The sequence below is a fragment of the Centropristis striata genome, chromosome 1 (genome assembly GCF_030273125.1).
Source record: "Centropristis striata isolate RG_2023a ecotype Rhode Island chromosome 1, C.striata_1.0, whole genome shotgun sequence".
NCBI lineage: Eukaryota > Metazoa > Chordata > Actinopteri > Perciformes > Serranidae > Centropristis > Centropristis striata.
The window spans coordinates 9,364,624-9,384,856 of NC_081517.1; the positions used below are offsets into that span (position 1 = coordinate 9,364,624).

A 20,233-nucleotide genomic window follows, 5' to 3' on the forward strand; every position below is an offset into this window, starting at 1 on the left:
TATTGCTTTTTCTAGTCGCTTTGCGACCACTCAAAGCTCATTCACCCTTTCACACACACATTCATACTGGTGGCAGAGGCTACCCTAAACGGTCCCACCTGCCACCATTGGGAATTCATTCACACACCGATGAACACAGCATCGGGAGCAATTTGGGATTCAGTATCTTGCTCAAGGATACTTCGACATGTAGGCTGTGTAACCGCCAACCCTTCGGTTGGGGGCCAACCAACTCTACCAACTGAGCCACAGCCGCCCCAAGGCGAAAGCATTTCTTCCAGAGCCTAAACTGTACATACACACTGTGCTGTTGCGTTCACAGCGACATTGCTCTTCATATTTACTGTCACACATGTGTGCACGTTGTGTGTTTGTGTGTCTGTGTCGATGTGTGTGTGACATAAAACCATCATGCGGCTTGAGGGTAAATTAGGTCTAATGTCTGTTATTCACTGGTCATGACCAATCAGCTGAAAATCAGCTGCTAATCAATCTGTGCAATCCTTAGTATAACTTCCACATGATTTATTCATCTGGTGGTAAACATAACTCAGGGTCTCTGGTTTGCTGGCGGTGAGCTGTAGCATTAATTTCATCTCAGACTGAACATTCACTGTTATATTAATGGTTTACTGCTAGCCTGACTCATCCAGCACACCTTCCTGTCCTAGTAACAGACACACCCCATCACACACCCATCAAATCTCACACACCACTCTCACTGCAAAAAAGCCAACTTGTATTTTTTGGCCTAAAATAGTGATTTAAGTCTGTAAAACTTTAATAGAAATTACTGACATTTAGGGCTATAATGTAAGTTAGCACAACAAATGAAGCCAGTTGTATGTTCAAAAACAAGTTTGTGAGTTGTTGTTACTTATATCTTTAAGTTGGGGTTCACAACAAGAGACAATAGTTCTGCTAACTGTTATTTCTTTGTTGTGAAATTCGGTCATTAGCGAAAGCTAGCGGCTAACTGTTACAGCTACAAGAGTAGCCATTAGCGTATCAATGCTAACTCAAAATTGTGGTCGCAACATTAGCTGATATTTCATAGCGGTGTTACACTCGTGCCAATTCAGCACATTGCAGAAGTTAGCAGAAGTAAGGATTAAAAGTCATTACAATGTAAAATTATAAATTAGTACAAGTTTGTACTAAGTTTGACAAAAATCTGAATTCAGAGTTGAGCAAACTCAAAAACAAAACTTAAAATATTTAGTTTAATCGTCCAACTTAAAATTGTATCGAAGTTTGTTGCCTTGAAATTTTGAGTTCACCCAACTTTTCTTTTTTTGCAGTGCTGAGGCTGCAATACTCTATACGCTATACAACATTATTTACATTTTGTTGCTGAAGACACACTGAATCTACCCTTTAAGGGATCACAGGAGGAAAGGGTTGAGAACCATTTCTATACACAATGCTCAGCATTTTCATTAAACTAAGTAAGAAATCACAACTTTGCATCAAGAAATATAACTCTTCCTCTACTCTGTGGTAACTCTCCACATGGTGGCGTGCTCCACAATACAAACAGCTGCACCCTAAGCCACTGGTCTGATCTTTTGTCCACTCACAAACCTCCCCAGGGCTTCCCCTCCTCTATTAATGTATCCAGTGTCTGACCAGCTTCTCAAGAATTTCTCTCATTCTTCGTCTTTTTTTCTGTATTTATGTCCATTTTGGCTCCCTGCTCTTCCCGTGTGAGATCTATTTCCACTGGATGGAATTTCTCTCCTAAGTTAGACTCCTTTTTCTCTTTTTATGAAACATGATTTTTTTCCTCTCTTACTTAGCATTTTTTCCCCAGCATCTTGCATTTTTATCGAGTCAATTTGCATGGGACATGGGCTGTGATTTGTTTTATCTGTCTGGGCTGCTGTATAGCAATCATATAACTATCAGCCTAAATGGCATTATCTGTCCTCTGCAGACCATAACGGTGACAAATTTCTCAATTAATATGCGCATGCTGCATTTCAGCCATGATGAAAATATTGGCCACTGCCCCCATAGGCTACCGTAGTGTGAGGCCCGGGTGATGTTATCATCATTCATCATGCCCCCTCACCACCCTCCCCATGAATAACAATAGGGATCGACCTTGGCTTGTGCCTCAAGAAGAGAGATGCTGCAAGATTATCAGATTATGACTGGAATAAGTCATGAACTCGTGTGATTGGTTAGTTTTTGGGCTCTTGACAGGGGATTGACTAAGCAGCAGGGTTGTCCCTGGTGATGGGGTTAGGACAGATTGTTGTTTCTAGTCTAATTAGGAATAAGTGGGTGATAATGTGTTTGTGTTACTGAGTGGGGGTGAAGCATTGGGGCATTAGGGTGTCCGGGTCTGTCGCTGGTATTGGCAAGTAGCTTATAATGTACAACCAAGAATCCAGGTTGGAAATGGAGCAAAATGGTCAGAAACCTGAATTTTTGCTCACATGGAGTACTTTTAACAGCGCATTACTTCAAAATGTTTAATATGGACATCTACCATCCATCCATTTTTATCCGTCTGGGTCGCGGGGGCAGCAGGCTTAGCAAAGTATTCCAGACTTCCCTCTCCCCAGCCACAACGTCCAGCTCCTCTTGGGGGACCACGAAGCAGGCCATGCAAGAAATATAATTCCTCCATCTTGTTCTGGGTCTTCCCCAGGGCCTCCTACCAGGTGGACATGCCCAGAAAACATCAACTGGTTCCTTTTGATGCAAAGGAGACATCTACCAATGTAATATTATGTATATGTGACAGAAAGTAAGAAAAAAGCAAAATGTAAGAATAGTGAAAATACCAAAAAGAACTTGCCAAAGAACTGCTTAAAGTGCCCATTTTTGTTAAGATTAATATTGTAATCAAACCTAATGCGTCCACCAAGCCCAAAGGGTGCATGAGATGTAATTGTCCTTCCCTGCCCATGTGTGAAGGTCTGTGCAGATTGTCCACATACATGTATATGCCTGGATCATATGCAGCGACTGGTCAGTCAGACTGGTCAGGTCTGCAGTAATAAAACTGTCGACTGCACTTTACTCTTGAGTATATATTTCAGAATATGCACATGAAACTCAGTTGCCAATTCAGTATATCTGCAACCTGCATGTGTCACAGTGTGTACAATAAGTGTCCTAGAGAGTGTTGAGGTTAATTGATTCCTTGAACCCCATCTGGAGTGCTAATGCCTGCAGTGAGCTTTGGCCTTGTCATGGCCATGAGGGCGAAAAGACAGGGGATGGCTGAGGGTAATATGGGGCGCTTGAGGGACTTAGGATTTGAGGGAGTAGTGGGAGGGTAAGGGCTGAGGTCTGGATTTGGCGATGCTGAGGGATGAAGTGGGGTGTGGAGTTCATGGAGAGAGAGAGAGAGAGAGAGAGAGAGAGAGAGAGAGAGAGAGAGAGAGAGAGAGAGAGAGAGAGAGAGAGAGAGAGAGAGAGAGAGAGAGAGAGAGAGAGAGAGAGAGAGAGAGAGAGAGAGAGAGAGAGAGAGAGAGAGAGAGAGAGAGAGAGAGGCTAAGGCGGTAATCTTTGGGGAGTGTTTATTTACTTGTCTTGCAGGCTGGCCTAGCAGGGGGCCATTGAGAGTCATTAAGTTGCAGCCATTATGCTAATACTTGTAAACACATTGATTAGCCCTTTATCTGCCAACCCACTCATATACGCTAAACGACTAAATCCACCTGCCTTCACGGACCACATTTCTTCTTCTCTTACAGTTTTAAGCTTCCGAAACTTTTTATAAAGCATGTAGGGCTGGGTGATATGGCATGTTTTCTGGTAATTCAATAATGAAATAGTCTGTATGAAATAACGACGTGGTAAAGCCTATTTCTGTATACTGTGTGAAGTAAATATTTGACAAATGGAAAGTTTTCTCATTTAATTAAGAAATTAAGTGCAAAATTAATCTTACTCTTTCAAGTTATTTTTTTCTTTCTTTTACAGCTATACCCTGTATAATACAATGGGAAGTTTGATGTAAAACCAAAATTACAATGTTCCCTGAAATATTTCACATCAGATTGTCTTGAAATTTGAGTTAATATGTGCTTGTTATGATCAATTTAGAATATGTAATTGTTCATCACAATATTTCAGTATATGATTTCATCACACTACGATTCCATTGAAAGATGATAAATAATGATATTGAGTTGTTGCCAAGCCATAAAATAATGCAGTTGGAGTTTATAATAGTCCACAAACAGTTGTAATCATAACAATACTACTTCTAGACTTGCATGGAACTGTAATGTGTAAAAACAAAAACAAATAGCAAGTTAATGCACTTATTTCTCTGTCTGAGGGTAGAAACTCAGCTCTGGTATAGCTGCTATTTAATCAGAACTACTGTTTTCTTTAAGAGGCTTAACACAACTAACAACCTCATTTTGTTCATCCTTAAAAGCCAACATAATTCCAGTTCAGCAGCACTCTTATATGCTGTAGATACCACTTGAAGAACAGGGAATATTGTGGAAAAACAGAAGGCAAAATAGCCGCCTGAAAACCAGAGATTCTAGGTTCTTTGTACACATGTAAACAGTTGAAAATCCCTTGACTAACATGTCTGCAGTCAGCTGACCACTGAGCTGACCTGCCTGACCCTCCCACCACATGTCCTGCCTCAGCGTACTCACTCACATCTGTTTCGGTTTGACAATCAATGTCGAGGGCTCGAAGCTCTGGAACTGATAAGACGTGCGTGGGATCGTTCCTGCTTCATGGAGCCGTAGTCAGTGAATCCACTGTGACGAAATGTCAGTATGTGATGAAAAGTGTGACGAAATGTGTGTGTTCCGGTGTTTGCAACTGGCCCATCTGTTGATGTTTTTGTTCAGGAGATACATACCTTTCTTTACTATGTCTGACAGGTTTATACACACACACTAACATAGGCGCCATTTGGTCACTAAGTGCATACTTTACACTGAGTGTCAATAAAACATTGTTGCTGTCACAATAACAGCAGTTTCAATTGCACGTTTGCGTATGAACAGTCAACATCTGTGCATGTGAATTAACTGTCACTAAAAATAGTTTTTATTTATTTAATTCCTGAAACAAGGGGGAAAACAGGTGTGTGATTGTTGGTCGCATCAATGCAGATTCTGGACATTGTCCTCCCCCCAAAACATGACCCCACACTGCAAAAAAGGGGTGTCTTAAAACAAGAAAAAAAACTACTACACTACTACTACACTAAATCTGAGGGAAATTATCTTGCTGCATTAACAGATAATTTCACTTGACACAATTTCTTAAATTGAGATTATTAAATCTAGCATATTGTACGATTAAAAAAAGAAATTAACTCTTAAAACAAGATAAATTAAAGCTGCAAGCAGCGATGAACTGGCCCGAGCAGAGTGCACTGCAAATTATTTGTTTCTTACCAAGACAAAAAAAACTTTCGATTTAGAAGTGTTGGATAATTTATCTTGTTTTAAGAGTTAATTTCTTATTTTAAGCGTTCAACGTGCTAATTTCTAGATTTTATAATCTTAATTTAAGAAATCTTGTCAAGTGAAATTATCTGTCCATGCAGCAAGATCATTTCCCTCAGATTTAGTGTTTTATCTTGTTTTTAGACACTCCTTTTTTTGCAGTGCATAAGTTGTTTGTACAAGCAGCTTTTTATAACATATTTATGTTTATTACAACCTCTAGAGGCTGTAGTAGTTATTAAGATGAGTGCAAAGAGGAAGTCACGTTGTCATAAAGAGTGACAAAGGTTGCATGTGGAGGAGGTTCGGGGTGGATGGACAGCTCAAACAAACACAAGACTTTGACTCAGGAGACTGCTGTTCATGTCCCATGTGAAACCAAAAGTTCGCATTGACTTAATTTTACTCAGTGTTACTATGTCACTTACGTATCAGGGGATAGGCCTAGATAAGTATTTTATACTTCAGCCTACTCCCTTTTTTTTCGAACCAAAATAATATAAGGAAATGCATATTGAATATTAAGTTAACTGGTTCTTATTTCTATCTTATTACTTAAAACAGGGCAGATGCATGTATATGTATAGGGCTTTAATACTGTATGTGTGTAAATGTTTATATGTTTATGTACATCTGTTTAATGGTGTCTATGTGAGTATGTGTATGAATATGTATATGCATCTAGCCTACGCTGTTTTAGTTTATGTTGTTTATTTTTTTCAGTTCGAAAAGAAGAATTAATAAAATGGAAAAAAAAAAATGAACGTAATAGCATGACTTAAGATATAGCATACATAAATACTTCACATATGTTACTGTGTCATGCACCGAAATTAAGTTACATAACAAACATACTTATTTTAATCCAAACCATGATCTTTTCCTAAATCTAAACAAGCAGTGTTGTTGCCCTAACCTAACCGAACTGTGCCGTTAACCACGCGTGGTTACCTGCAACATGACATGTAGGTATGAGGATGTTTTGATCCCCTGTCACTAGGGTTGTCACGATACTAAAATTTTCAACTCGATACCGATACTCAAGAAAATATTCGATACTCGATACCATTTTCGATACCACAAGAACAAAGACCCCAAAATTTAACAAATTTTTTTAGCAACAAGAAAAATGCAACATGTAAAAATCAACATAACCACAGGTTTATTTATAATAAAAAACAGTTGTGCAAAAAGAAACTGCAACTACGGTAACAAGCTTCAGATACTCGATACTTTTGAAAATGAGTATTGTATCCGGATACAATGTTTTAGTATCGATACTTTTTTGCGTATCGATACTTTTGACAACCCTACCTGTCAGTGTTACGGACAGAGACGCCTCTGTGGACTGCTATAGAGAGTAGGAACAAACAACATATACGAGCGTATGTGTTGAAGGACTAGTTGTGATTCTACCTCTCAGAGTCCTTGTCAGGGCCCTTTGCTGAATGTCATCCCCCCTCTCTCCCCTACCGTTCCTGCATGTCTCTCTTCCTATCAAATAAAGCAGATATGCAGAAAAAACAGATATTGATTTAGATAGGATTGATGTCAGCATGACATTTTCTCACCTCACTGGCTGTGAAATTCTGGACTTAAAAGCTGTAAAATCTTGGTAACTCCTCTCCTACTTCTCTATTGACTGCAAAAAATGGCCTTGAGATTCCACCTAGCAACATAAAACACCCTTTTCTCCACCACTGCAGTATGTATTCTTCACATCGCCTTTCACCCCTCGCTTCCTCCTCTCCATACCTTGAGGAGATGTAGGAAAAGAGCTGGCAGCCGGAGCTGGTTGCTCAGCCCTCAAGGGAAGAGTTTGATTTCAGCCTCAGGGACCCGGGTCACTGGATAGAGTATGGACCCTGTGTTTCTGCTCTCCCTCCTTGTCCTCCTACGTCTTACTCTCCCCTGCCCCTCCTTTGTGCCCTAATGCTTTGCAGATGCCTTCAAATCCATACCTCGAAAAATAAAACCAAAAATAGCCAGCTGTGCTCCCACTGGCATGTCCTAATGTAATGTAAAATGCCACTTCAGCTAACAAGCCCAACATCTTTATTTTTACTTAGACACAGGAATATTTATATTCTTGCTCAGAACTGGGTTAATGTTGGCAATAATAAGATGATACTGTAATTAGCTGCTAGTTGTTAGCATGGCTAATGTGGCCTAATGTTTGCCTCCTGAGCCGCTTTAGTGGGCTAATGCTTGGATATCATGCAGGCATGTTGTTCTAAAGCCTTTTGTGAATGCTTAATGCTAACAACCACCCACACGTGATGCAAGCAAACCTTTACTTTGACCTGCTTTCCATAACAACAGAAAAAGCACATTCTATCGATCCAATCAGCAGTCGCTGTGTGTCAGGATTAACGAAGGGCTTCAACAGCTGTGTCTTCTGTGACTGCTTTGATCATTTATCAGGAACAATTAACACCGGATATTCAAATATAGCACAGCTTCAGTTTAGGCCTGAGTGATTTGTGAAGACATCTACAGTTGGACCACAAACTGCTTACACCCCTGCTTTTCTCTTGATTGGGACTTGTTTATAGAGCTTCGAGGTCGTATTTGCCTTTCAAACCATGCACAGCATGAATAGCTTAACAGGCTCCCTGGGAGTTTGCTATAGCAAAGTACTTTTCATGCTGCTGCCGTTCTCCACCAAACAAAACTCATGTATTGGCCCCTGTCCTCACCTCGTTGATAAGTTACAACCAGACATTTCCAGGTCCCACACTTACACCTATTGTATTGTCACTCTGCGGAGATCATTTACCGTTAGCTTGTTCAATTAACCCAGCAGGCCTCCAGCATGCATATAAAAACTACCTTCGCAGTTTGGCTGATGGAGGAGCAATCCCTTTACACATTGGATAACTTGTACTTTGGCTATGTACATTATGTTGAGCAGGCTTTTTTCTTTATTCATACCAGATGTACTATATACCATATAAACAAAGATAAAATCTTATAAAATGGTACATTATTTCATCACTATTTAGTAGGCATGGAACCATTTGAAAATGTCATGTCATAATTATCCTGGCCAAAATAAATGCTATTCATACTATTATCATGATAATAATCAGCATGCCTAAAACTCTTAAAATGGAATCACTGCATATTTTAAAAGAATACATATTTTTCAAATTGTAGGTGTTAGTTTGCGGGTCAAACACCTTCCTCTAGCATGTTCTGGAGTTGGGCTCTGCATTTCCCTCTTGCGCCAATTCCAAATAAATCAGGAAATCAATCAATAGCACGTACATTAGCAGATGATACCGCCTTTTCAAGTCATGTTCACCATTATCTTGACAATGGAAATACACCACAATCTACTTATTTTGAGTGCTTTTATCTCATAAAATCATATAACGTCTCGTCCCTACTGTTTGCACCTCCATACATTTATTAGTGCTAGTAAACTGGACAGACAGTGCTAGCTTCTGTGAGTGCTAGTAGCTGTAAAGCCTGTTGCTTTTGGCCTCTTGACCAAATGACCTGAATTCCTGCTTCCCTGTTAAGTCTTACAAGAACAAGTGCCCAGTAGTATTTTATGTTGGGAAATGAAATGAATGACCAGGAATAGAGGAAATTAATAGGAGTTTTCCTGTTAAGGCAAGCTTCTGTGGCTGAGGAATGTTCCAAAATTAGAACTCCCATTTCTAAAAGAACTATTTGTTTTGAGACATGAAAGTAAGTCCTTTGGAATGAATTGAAGGTAGTAACTAATTTTAGACCAGCCTACCAATTTCTTTTGACAATGCCTTTAATGATCCAGAAACACAATTGAGAGTGAATAAGAGAAGAGTATTAGGCAAATGGAAAAGTGAACACAGCAGTTACCATTCTCTTAAAATGTAAAACATTCCCTTGTGCCCAAACAGAGGATATCAGCATCTTAACTGCCACTGTGGCAAGCCTAGAGTGAAAGGGCAAACATCCTGGCAAATACCCTGCCAACTCTGAGGCTCCGTCTGTCCACAACATACTTTCCACTGTGACACATTCAAACACTCTGCAGTACAAGTCATTGAAAGTCGTTGGCCATTGACATGAATGGTATACATTCCAAATGTATCAGAGGTCGTGTGCCCAGCATGACTTGAGATGTATGGGATGAGGCGAGGGGTTAAGTCCCGCCGTGTCCCACTTTGGTGACAATGAAGCATATTCTGGTTGCTAGCACACAGTCATCATGGTGGAGATGTCCGTATAAAGGCTTTATTCATCTGCTGTGGCCTGTCACAAAGAGACAGATACATCAGATCACAGCGAAATGGATGAAGGGATAGAGAAAAAGCCAGCTAGAACAAGCACAGTGACACTCAAGAATCTGGAGCTGTTGTATCTGAAATGAGACATGGCTTTTGCTCATGCATGTGTGCTGTCTTGTGTGTCTGCCCTTATCCTGTCTTCTTGTAGAGCACTTGTGCATGTGTGTATGCCTGTGCACGAACAGAATACTTGTCGGTGTCTCTTTATTAGCTCGAATGCGGTCGCAGCGAGAGCCAAGAGGAGGTTTTCATTAACCTCATGCAGTGAGAGGGCACTGCCTTCACTGCTGGCTATGCTGCCCTGAGCAGTGCCTGCTCTCCTGGCACTGCAGTATAATCTTCCGAGCCTATTTGCTCTACATCATACCTGACAAGATAAGAGCTTCCTCATTCATGGAATGCTGTTTCACAACGGTCAGCAAGGTCAACCGTCCCAGTCAACCATGCTCTTACAGATGGATAGTTGATCCTGAATCTTCGGGGAACACACACGATCAATTACCTACACCATCTGCTGGTGGTTGTTGGTGATGTTCACTGACTCAGCATCCACACCATAGGCTGTATATAGATAATAGGTGTCGTCATTGTGACGTCAGCCACTGGTTTGTGCAATCCTGTTTTCAAGTTGTTTCAACTGTGCAGAAAGGATTAAGCTGGAAAGATGCTGTCAGCCAATGCTAGAGCTCGATACCTGGTTTCTTGGTGCATTCACAATGAAAAACTGACTCCTCAGAGTGTCTTTTGGTTAAGGCACTTTTGCATTGGCTTTACTTTCATGGTTGGGAGTTTAACCATGCCAATATGCATACATATATCTACTTACCTCGCACACATCCCTCTATTATCCTGAGATGTTCTGACAGCCATCAGCTGCAATCTGGTACTCCTCTTGAAATGAGAGTTGTGTTGCTATTAGTCATCCACTAACCACTTCACCTTCTGGTCTCTATATCCCTTGTTGCTGTCTGGGGGTTGATATCACTGCCTATACTTATTTTTAAACAACAGACAGTATGGGAGAGAAGCCTCTGGTGGGATTGAGCTCTTCACTGCAGCATCGCGCATTAGTTTTATTGTTCTGCCTGTGATTTCCAACTGTACTGCAGCTGAATGACGTGGCTAAACTTGAGGTTAGATGAGAGTTTTGATTCATCCTTATGACATTGATTCTGAAAAGCACAAGGGAAAGACGACAGAAGGAGGAAGTGGGGGGGTATGCGGAGTGACGATGGACAGATTGTCAGGTCTGCGTTTCTATAAATAGCACAGCCTGTCTTCACCTGATCTCTCTACTATCTTTTTTAACTCAATTGCCACGCTGCCAGAGTCCGAAAGTCACTATTGACAAGGGCAGAGGCGGACACACTGAGCACAGAAAACCTCACACACAGTACTGTGTCACCCCCCATCTATAGCTTAGCCTTGTGGCGTAATCCCATTAGAATCCATTAAGCAAGGCATCTTAAACTGAGCCTCCGTCTTCTAAATGCGGGGAGGTCGCCTTCTACTCTGACAGGGTGAAGAAGGGAGGAGGGAGGGAGGGAGGAAGAGAAGGAGTATAGGAAGAGGATGGTGGTGCCGCTTTGGAGTCACATGACTAATTTGTGTCTGTTGCGGGGAGCACGGGCAGCTGGCCAAAGTCATTCCTCCCTCTCCTTCTCCATCCTTCACTCTCTGCCTCTGTCTCTCTCCCTCAAACACATGCATTTCTTAGTGAGCTAAAGCCGATTGCATGCATGTGTTTTTGAGTGCAGTTGCCAGTTTTTGCCATTTGGGAGTGTCACAATCCGTATGCGGTGACCACATGCTTTGTTGTTGACCGAGCGGCATCTGCTGTCACTAACTATGTCCCTCTTGTGTTGCTTCTCCCTCAGGGACTATGGCTCAAAGCGCAAGTCCGGTAAGTCACCTGTTTTTCTTCACTATCCTTCCCAAAAGCTGATAATCTCTTCCAACTTGTTGCTTTTACCAGAGACCCAAGTCGGGATGTTATGCTGCATGACGTACGACTCTGAGACTTTCTCTGCTACTTGTCTGTTATTCATGTGATGTCAGTGTGTGGTTTGTTTACTTGTCCCGCTGCAGGACGCTGACTTGCTGTCAACTGTGTTTTAGGGTGGGTTCAAAAAGCTGTCAAGCCCTCTCCTTTTGGCTGTTGATTTGCTCGTAGTCCAGGGTGGGGTTGCAGAATTGCCTGAGAGTTCTTTGGTTTGTCAAAATAGAGTCATTAACAAATGTTTTGTTAAGAGAAAGCGTTATTCTCTGATGTGGCAGATGGGATCTTTGAAAGATTGTTTGCCTGTGGGTCTTCAACTGAAGTTCTAGGTGAAGCTTTTAGTACAAGACATGTTTAGTTTTCTTAATAATTCAATAAGAAATATTGACTTTAACAGGAATACCTTTGATGGTATGCTTAGGGGTTTGGTTTTATCCTGATCTCTTTGGTCTATTTCCCATCGACTTTAAAGGTAAACAGATGCTAATATAGTTATATTGGATGCAACATATACAATACAGTAGAATATACCATTAAGTATAAACATCCAACCATTGACAGGTCGTAAACCTGTTCGAGTAGATGCATCCAACATGTGAATTCAGTGACATAGGCCAACAGCCACTATAGGTAGGGTTTGGCCGATGTCAGTTTTTTTGAATCAGTTTGATATAAAGACAAACACCGGACCAGACCAGTATACTGAATATTACTTTCAGTGTCACTCTTGACTGAGCAGCCATTGTGCAATTTTAATTTTCTTTGAGACGAACTCTGCTATGTCTTATCTCGTCACCACCAAAAAGCTCATAAAAAAATTGTTTTTGTATTAATTGGATGGTGTTAGATCTTCTGACATACTTTAACGGCTGTAAGTTTGCCTCAGTGGACTGACCAGTTCAACAATACTTTTGTAGGAAAACTATAAATACTGGTTGGATTTACAGAGTGAAGTCGTCAGCACAGTTATAATGAATTGCCAGTTGAGCTGGTGGCATACAATCAAACAGGACCACTGGAAATTGACCCAACTATAACTATAAGACTATTCATCCATTCATTACTGTCAAGGATTTTTTATCCTCCTTTGCAAATGTATGGCTCTCAGAGGGTATTAGTTGAAGTATAGCTGCTTAGCAAAAGCATTGCTACATGTGAGTCTCTAATACATGCATACATAATGTTAATACATTTGTTTATAGCTAGGTAGACAGAGGGAAATTTCAGTCATACCTCTTATAAATTATTAAAGAGAGAATGCAGGAAATAGCCTGTGCTTGAGGGAGAATATGATTCTTTTGCTACAGATGCCCTAAAAGACTACATTGTCTTGATATTGAATTGTTTTAGAGTGGGAATATCTTGTTGTTTTTGGTTATAAGTAGGCAGCAATCCAAAACTCTAAAAAGCAGCAATACAAAAACAAGTCCATGTGTCGTAGGGCTATTTTTGCTTTTGTTTTTCATACCTCATTTGTTAAAGTTTGGTAATGCGACCTTCTTCAAGTAAACACGTGTTGAAATTGATGGTGAGTTTATTTCTGGATGAAAAGCACAGAAATTGCGTGACCCTCCTGCAAGGAATGGGTTTGTTGTAGCCCCAGAAAGAGCTCACTACCAATTCAATTACATCCACATTCCTCAAAGTGATTTGATTTCTTGGAAGCTGACTGCTGCTGCTAATAAGCCAGCTCATGTGTTTGTTTTTTTCCTCTACATCCCCTTCGTGTAGCGCATTATGCTTTGAAACAGGTGGTTTTCCTACCCTTAGTGTCAGCCAACCTAATTCTCTGGGATGTTGCCCAGTTGGATGGCACTCCACTGACCCAGTGATCTCTGCTACGACCTGAAGTAACATTAAGCCTGTCAGTGTGGCAAAACATTATCTATTTTTAAACCTTTGGACAGTTACATAACATCTGCAATATTTCTATAAGTGGAAAGGAACACTGTCCCTTAAAGCTGCAGTGTGCAGTTTTCTGGAAAGGTAAAATAGAGCTCTCCTCTCGGTCCGAAGCCCCTTCCACCAGATGAGCACATGCATACACATAGGCTTCATACAGTAACCAGTAGCAGTACTAGTCATTCATTTCAATCATCCCGATCATGACTTTGATCCTAAAGGCATTATATAGAAACAATTCTATGAGAATTACTGTTGCATGTTAGCCTGGCTAACGCCAGACGATACCACAAATGAGATATAGTCTGGAGACCACCTATTCATTTTTCCGTTGAGGAGGCATGGTTTACGATCAGCCAGAGCCGTTTATTGGGCGCTATGAATGTCTATCATAAGCGTCTGTACGTAGCTCTTAGCCAATCGTATCAATTATACCAGATGACATATGCAGAGCGACGGGACTGCTGAACAGAACCTGGTATCGGCAACTCTTGATTGCATTCTCCTGCTCGGGACCCAGCTGTGCCGCGGAGATACTGAGTTGGGCTGCCTCCTTTATCTGGTCCTCCATCAAGGCGATCAATGGCAAGACGACCACAACAACCAGGGTCTCGCTAAACACCATTAGCTTAGCCACTAACGGGGCTAGTTGGTAGATTAGGCTTAAGCCAAATCCTGTTGGAAGCAAGGCTAAAACATCCTTTTTGGTGGTGATAAAGGAGTGTAAAGCCAAACATTGTTCTTCTTTTAAAATAAACCTTCGCTCTAAACTATCTAGAACACTGTCTACAGCTTGATCGAAAGAGAGCTTTGCGTCTGCTGCAGCCATGTTGGATCCATAAGCAAACTACAAGCTTCCGTCTGTCGAATAGTACGCGTAATAAATGGTTTCAATAAAACTACTTGTGACATGTCATATTTGGCTTTGACTTTGACTGAACATTTGCTCTCACTTTGCGATAAAAATATCGGGATATATATCTTATATTGATATTCAGCCTAAATATATCGGGATATGACTTTTGGCCCATACCGCACAGCCCTAATATAAAGTAGATTCATCTCTCCAGCTGTCCTAAAGGAAAGATTATAGCCTAACGTTAGATGACTGTTTTTATGATGTTTACTTTCTGCTTTAGCACTCACTGTAAATCCCTGAGATGCTTTCGAAGGCTTCCCGCTGAGAGTGTTTAGTAGCCGTTACACCCCTTTTCACCATTACTTTTCAAAGAAAACAGGATCCACTCGTTGTGGTTTCTCCTGCTCAGTTGCTGCCATATAATCATACTCATTACCCATTAGTTAAATCCTTTTCCTGTCATTCAAGCTTATGTATACTCTACTACACATTCTTGTTAAACATATTTCCTTAATTTCAGTGGGCAACACAAATCATGGCAGTGTTTAAATTAAAAGAAAAAACATGTCAACAAGCACCCTGGAAGCTTTAACTTGTTTGTTTTATGACACTTTGTGATTCTGGCGTGAGATATGTGATGCAACTATTTCTTGGTAACCAGCAGCTCTGAACAGTGACTGTGCACAGAATTCAGTCAGGACAATCTGTTATTGTCCTGACTGAGGCTGCCAAGTCTGGAAAGATATCCAAATCTCAACCTGTTCACTGACTGTAGCCAGAAGTGCAGTCACAGAAGTGTGAGGCTAATCACCTTAATGGACACAAGTGACGTCAAACTGTCAGAAAGAACGAAATCGACCTTTCACTTCCAAGCCCATCAAGCTTTCGCATCCAGCATGTCAATGTGACATTTTCAGTGGTGTCAGTGAGAGCTATTCCAGAAGAAATAATCACTACTTTGTAGAATAATAGTTCGGAAATGATAGAGAAAAGTAGACAGAAAGGACTACAATAAGCATTTGACAGTTTCAGCTTCCCAATATACACTCACTGGCCACCTAATTAGGTTTTTGGGACCATTCTCTGTAAAACCTAGAGATGGTTAGATCAGCAGTTGGTGAAATACTCAGAGCAGCCCGTCTGGCACCAACAACCATGCCACGTTCAATGTCACTTAAATCACCTTTCTTCCCCCTTCTGATGCTCGCTTTGACCTTCAGCAGGTCGTCTTCACCATGTCTACATGTATAAATGCATTGAGTTGCTGCCATGTGGTTGGTTAAATATTTGCTAATTCCAAGTGGTTTGTGTAATTTAGAATATTGTGAATGTAGAAAGACATTCAAATTGAGCGTCAGGCACCCCAGGTCTTGACACCCCACACAGCAGGATGATTCAATCATTATCATTTTTGTTGTTTGTTTTTTTATCATAAGCAAATGTTTTGTAATGACTCCCTATATTGTTGGAAACTTTTAGCTGTACGCAGTTAGCAACATGTGCTAAGGTTAGCACAACAAGCTAGCAAGCTGTTTGCGAGTCAGTGTGACTTGATCACAAATAAACGGTGTGGGGAGAGAGAGAGAGAGAGAGAGAGAGAGAGAGAGAAAGAGAGAGAGAGAGAGAGAGAGAGAGAGAGAGAGAATGTTTTGTGATTGGAAGCACAGCTAACATGCTAACACACATTTGACAGGATCACCAGATGTGCTGTTTACAGAGACAAGGACTTGTAGGTTCCAAACTGTTTGGCCATTTTGCAAATCGAGGTTAACATGACCATGTAAATGCTAACAAAGCCCTGAAGGCTGTTTCTAACGCAGGATTGGTCAGTGGCCGTTCTCAGGGGAACTTAGCAAAGGGACAGTTCTACTTCCTAAGATGCCAAAATGTTAATTTTCTTTCAGTGGTGTTTTTCTGTTTGGTCTCTCGGCTATGATGACTACTGCTGCTTCAACATCTGCTCTGCTGTTCTTCTGTTAATGACAGCAAATTTTTGTTGTCACAACTGGAAAAATAAATGCATCACTTCCACTGGACCAGAGCCCCTTTCTGAAGAAACAGAGGAAGTTTGGAACAGCACATATAAACTGGGTATCTGCTGACTCAACATAATATGAAGTCTGTAAACAAGAATAGCAAAGTGGAAAAACAGTCAGTGTGTCCTGATGAAGGAGCTGTCTGAGATTTACACCATGCAACTGCAATTTTCCAGTCCAACCATTGTAGAGACCTTTGTTACATGCCATTCCCTCTTATAAATGCCTAATGCTATCTCATAGACAACACTTTAATTTTAAGACAAGAAACATTTCGAAAGTGAAATTCAAAGAACTTAAATCTCTATATTACAATTCAAAATAATTTGAATTGCAACCCATTTAACCCAAATGTATGTAACTGGATGTTAAAAGCCAATCACAGTGTTCCACATAATATAAAGTGAATTTCAGTGGTGCCACACTCTGCTTTCAGCAATCATGGCCAACATTTATTTTATTCATAGTGTTTAAATACATAATTTGTGTAAAACTATGTTTAAAGGTGACATGAGATGTTCTTTGACTTGTCAAAAATAAATGGGAGTTTTATAGCTTTTATGCAAGTTTTTTTCTTCCCTCCATCCATACTTTAATGGATCTTAAAGCAGTTTCACAACCTAAGTTCATTTGTTTGGTCCGAATCAGATCGAAATGATACTTTTAGTTTGTTTTGTATTTAGTCTGGTTTGCTTCCACAGTGCATGAATGTAAGTAAATAAAGAATAAGATTTGTGGAAGATGGAACAGTGTGTACAAAGGTGGAGGGCTGGAAATATGCTCGCAGCATTAATTCTTATTGGTGTTGGAAAATGTGAACACAGAAATAAACAAAGCAACAAAGAGTCGAACACGCCATGAAAATATAACCTTGACTCTGCATTGATCTATTGTGCACACAAATCCTTTCTCCTCATGTTAGCCCACAATCTGCTGCCTTTATGGTTCATTTCCTGTAATTGGGTCGGATAATGTTCACAGTGCAATCAAACCGCACTGCGGTCCATTTAGATAGGACCAAGACCTTCTCTGCAAGTGGTCTCAAACCGGTTGTTTTGGTCCGCACCAGAGTACGACTGGAGAGTTCACAAGCGTCCAAATGAACCGTAACAAGGATTTAACCGAAACCAGAGTTTGACGAAACGGACTGAACTTTGGGTTGTGAAAGCACCCTTAATGATACTGGAAGGAAATGTTAGGGACATACTATTTAAATATATTCTGATTAGATTTTCTAATGACACAATCTGCTGTGATGTATCCTGTAGACACAATATACAAGTCAAGAGACTTTGAACATGCTGTTTTCTGAAGATATTTTATTTTTTAATTTGGTTAAAATAATAGAAAATATGTATGCAGTGTGTTTTAAAGCATCAATTTTACATTGATATGTTGTTAACCATTCATGTTTGTTGTTGTGGTGCCTCCTAACAGAAACCAAACACTGATTCATCTCCCCTCAAGTTAGCAGGGGACATAGATGTCAGACGTGTTTTTTTTAAGGTAGGGTCAGGTCCAGGGAGTGTCAGGGGTCACAGCTCTGCAGCGTGCAGATGGAGCTCGTACTCCTCCATGTGAGGGCCAGATTGAGAAGGAGGGGGGTGCTGTTTGGGCTGAAAAGGCCACAGGGGTTGTGACTGTCAGACAGACGCTAGTTTGTTTACGTGGCACAATGGATACGATTTCAGACTAACATCAGAATAGCAACATGTATTTCAATGGAGGAGGCTGTGTGTGTGTGTGTGTGTGTGTGTGTGTTATTACAGGTGCAGGTTTAGTGGACAAGGGCAGTTAGTGTTTATATATCTGTTAAGCTGTCTGTGCTAATTAGGAACTTGTTTGTACCATCAGGAGCCCCTCTGTCAATGGACACATTTATCTGACAGTTATACCACCAGAACCAGTCCTTCTCTATGTTGACTTTTACACATTTTACATCATACTGAGCACTTAATTGCAGCAATAATAATGTCAGCACACTCTTATCACATCCCTGTTGAAGATATAGTAAAGTGAGTATTGATTCAGCTAAAAAAGCAAAAGATGATTGTTTCTTGCAGCTTCACAGCCATGAGGCACAGCAATCATGATGTGACGGAGCAGTTTGAGTTCTTCCCTGGGGAGTGACGGCGTTGTATCTCTGCAGATCATCTCCATAAATCTGAAGGAGATGTTAAAAAGGGGGAAAAAAGTGAGTGGAGTGAGGGAACAGGAAGAAGAGAGAGTCACTGTGGAACAGATGTGGCCTGTGATGTGACTTGACCTCACTCTCTCAGCCTGATCTGGTAGCCATGTGACATTGCTACCAGCATTGTGGCTCCCTGCCACTCTGTTTGCACACAAACGTACGGTGGCCCTGAAGTGCAAACCACACCAGCAACTCACACCATATGCCAGCAATTCATCACAACACACCAGCAACTCACACAACACACCAGCAATTCATCACAACACACCAGCAATTTATCACAACACACCAGCAACTCACACAACACACCAGAAACTCACACAACACGCCAGCAATTCATCACAACACACCAGCAACTCACACAACACACCAGCAACTCACACAACACACCAGCAATTCATCACAACCCACCAGCAATTCATCACAACACACCAGCAATTCATCACAACACACCAGCAACTCACACAACACACCAGCAACTCACACAACACACCAGCAATTCATCACAACACACCAGCAATTCATCACAACACACCAGCAACCCACACAACACACCAGCAATTCATCACAACACACCAGCAACTCACACAACACACCAGCAATTCATCACAACACACCAGCAATGCATCACAACACACCAGCAACTCACACAACACACCACCAATTCATCACAACACACCAGCAATTCATCACAACACACCAGCAACTCACACAACACACCAGCAATTCATCACAACAAACCACCACTTCATCACAACACACCAGCAACTCACACAACACACTACTGCTTACGGAGAAGCGAAAAACAGCTCAATTGACCTCAGGAGGAGGATCAGCGTCCAATGTGTACCTACCCTTTCCGTTGTGATGAATTGCTGGTGTGTTGTGGTGAATTGCTGGTGTGTTGTGGTGAATTGTTGGTGTGTTGTGTGAATTGCTGGTGTGTTGTGGTGAATTGCTGGTATGTTGTGTGAATTGTTGGTGTGTTGTGTGAATTGCTGGTATGTTGTGTGAATTGTTGGTGTCTTGTGTGAATTGCTGGTGTGTTGCGGTGAATTGTTGGTGTGTTGTGTGAATTGTTGGTGTGTTGTGTGAATTCCTGGTATGTTGTGGTGAATTGCTCGTGTGTTGTGGTGAATTGCTCGTGTGTTGTGGTGAATTGCTGGTGTGTTGTGCGAATTGCTGGAGTGTTGTTTGAATTGTTGGTGTGTTGTGCGAATTGCTGGAGTGTTGTTTGAATTGTTGGTGTGTTGTGTGAATTGCTGGAGTGTTTTGTGAATTGCTGGTGTGGTTTGCACTTCAGGGCTACCGTACAAACGTCATATGTCACCACACACGTTTGTATCACAGTCGGGGATGAATTGTGTCGCCTGTGTTGTTCTCTCCTCGTCTTGCTAAACACTGTATCAATACTAGTTAGCTTGTGCCTGCTGTTTGACATTGTTTTGTGTTGTCACCCTTGGCCGCTGTGCTTTTTTCTCGTGTTGAATCAATACTGGTTAGCTGTAATTTGTTATTGGTT

The 20,233-nt window shown here is 41.1% G+C and overlaps 1 protein-coding gene across 5 annotated transcripts in view; it reads left to right on the forward strand.

The window, feature by feature from the left end:
• Window positions 1-20,233, forward strand: part of sh3pxd2aa (SH3 and PX domains 2Aa) — a 144,498-nt gene that overhangs the window by 59,341 nt on the left and 64,924 nt on the right. For all 5 annotated transcript variants that reach the window (XM_059329820.1, XM_059329827.1, XM_059329834.1 and 2 more), the window contains exon 6: window positions 11,602-11,627. In XM_059329820.1, the coding sequence (XP_059185803.1) occupies window positions 11,602-11,627 (26 nt within the window). The remainder of the gene's footprint in view (window positions 1-11,601; window positions 11,628-20,233) is intronic.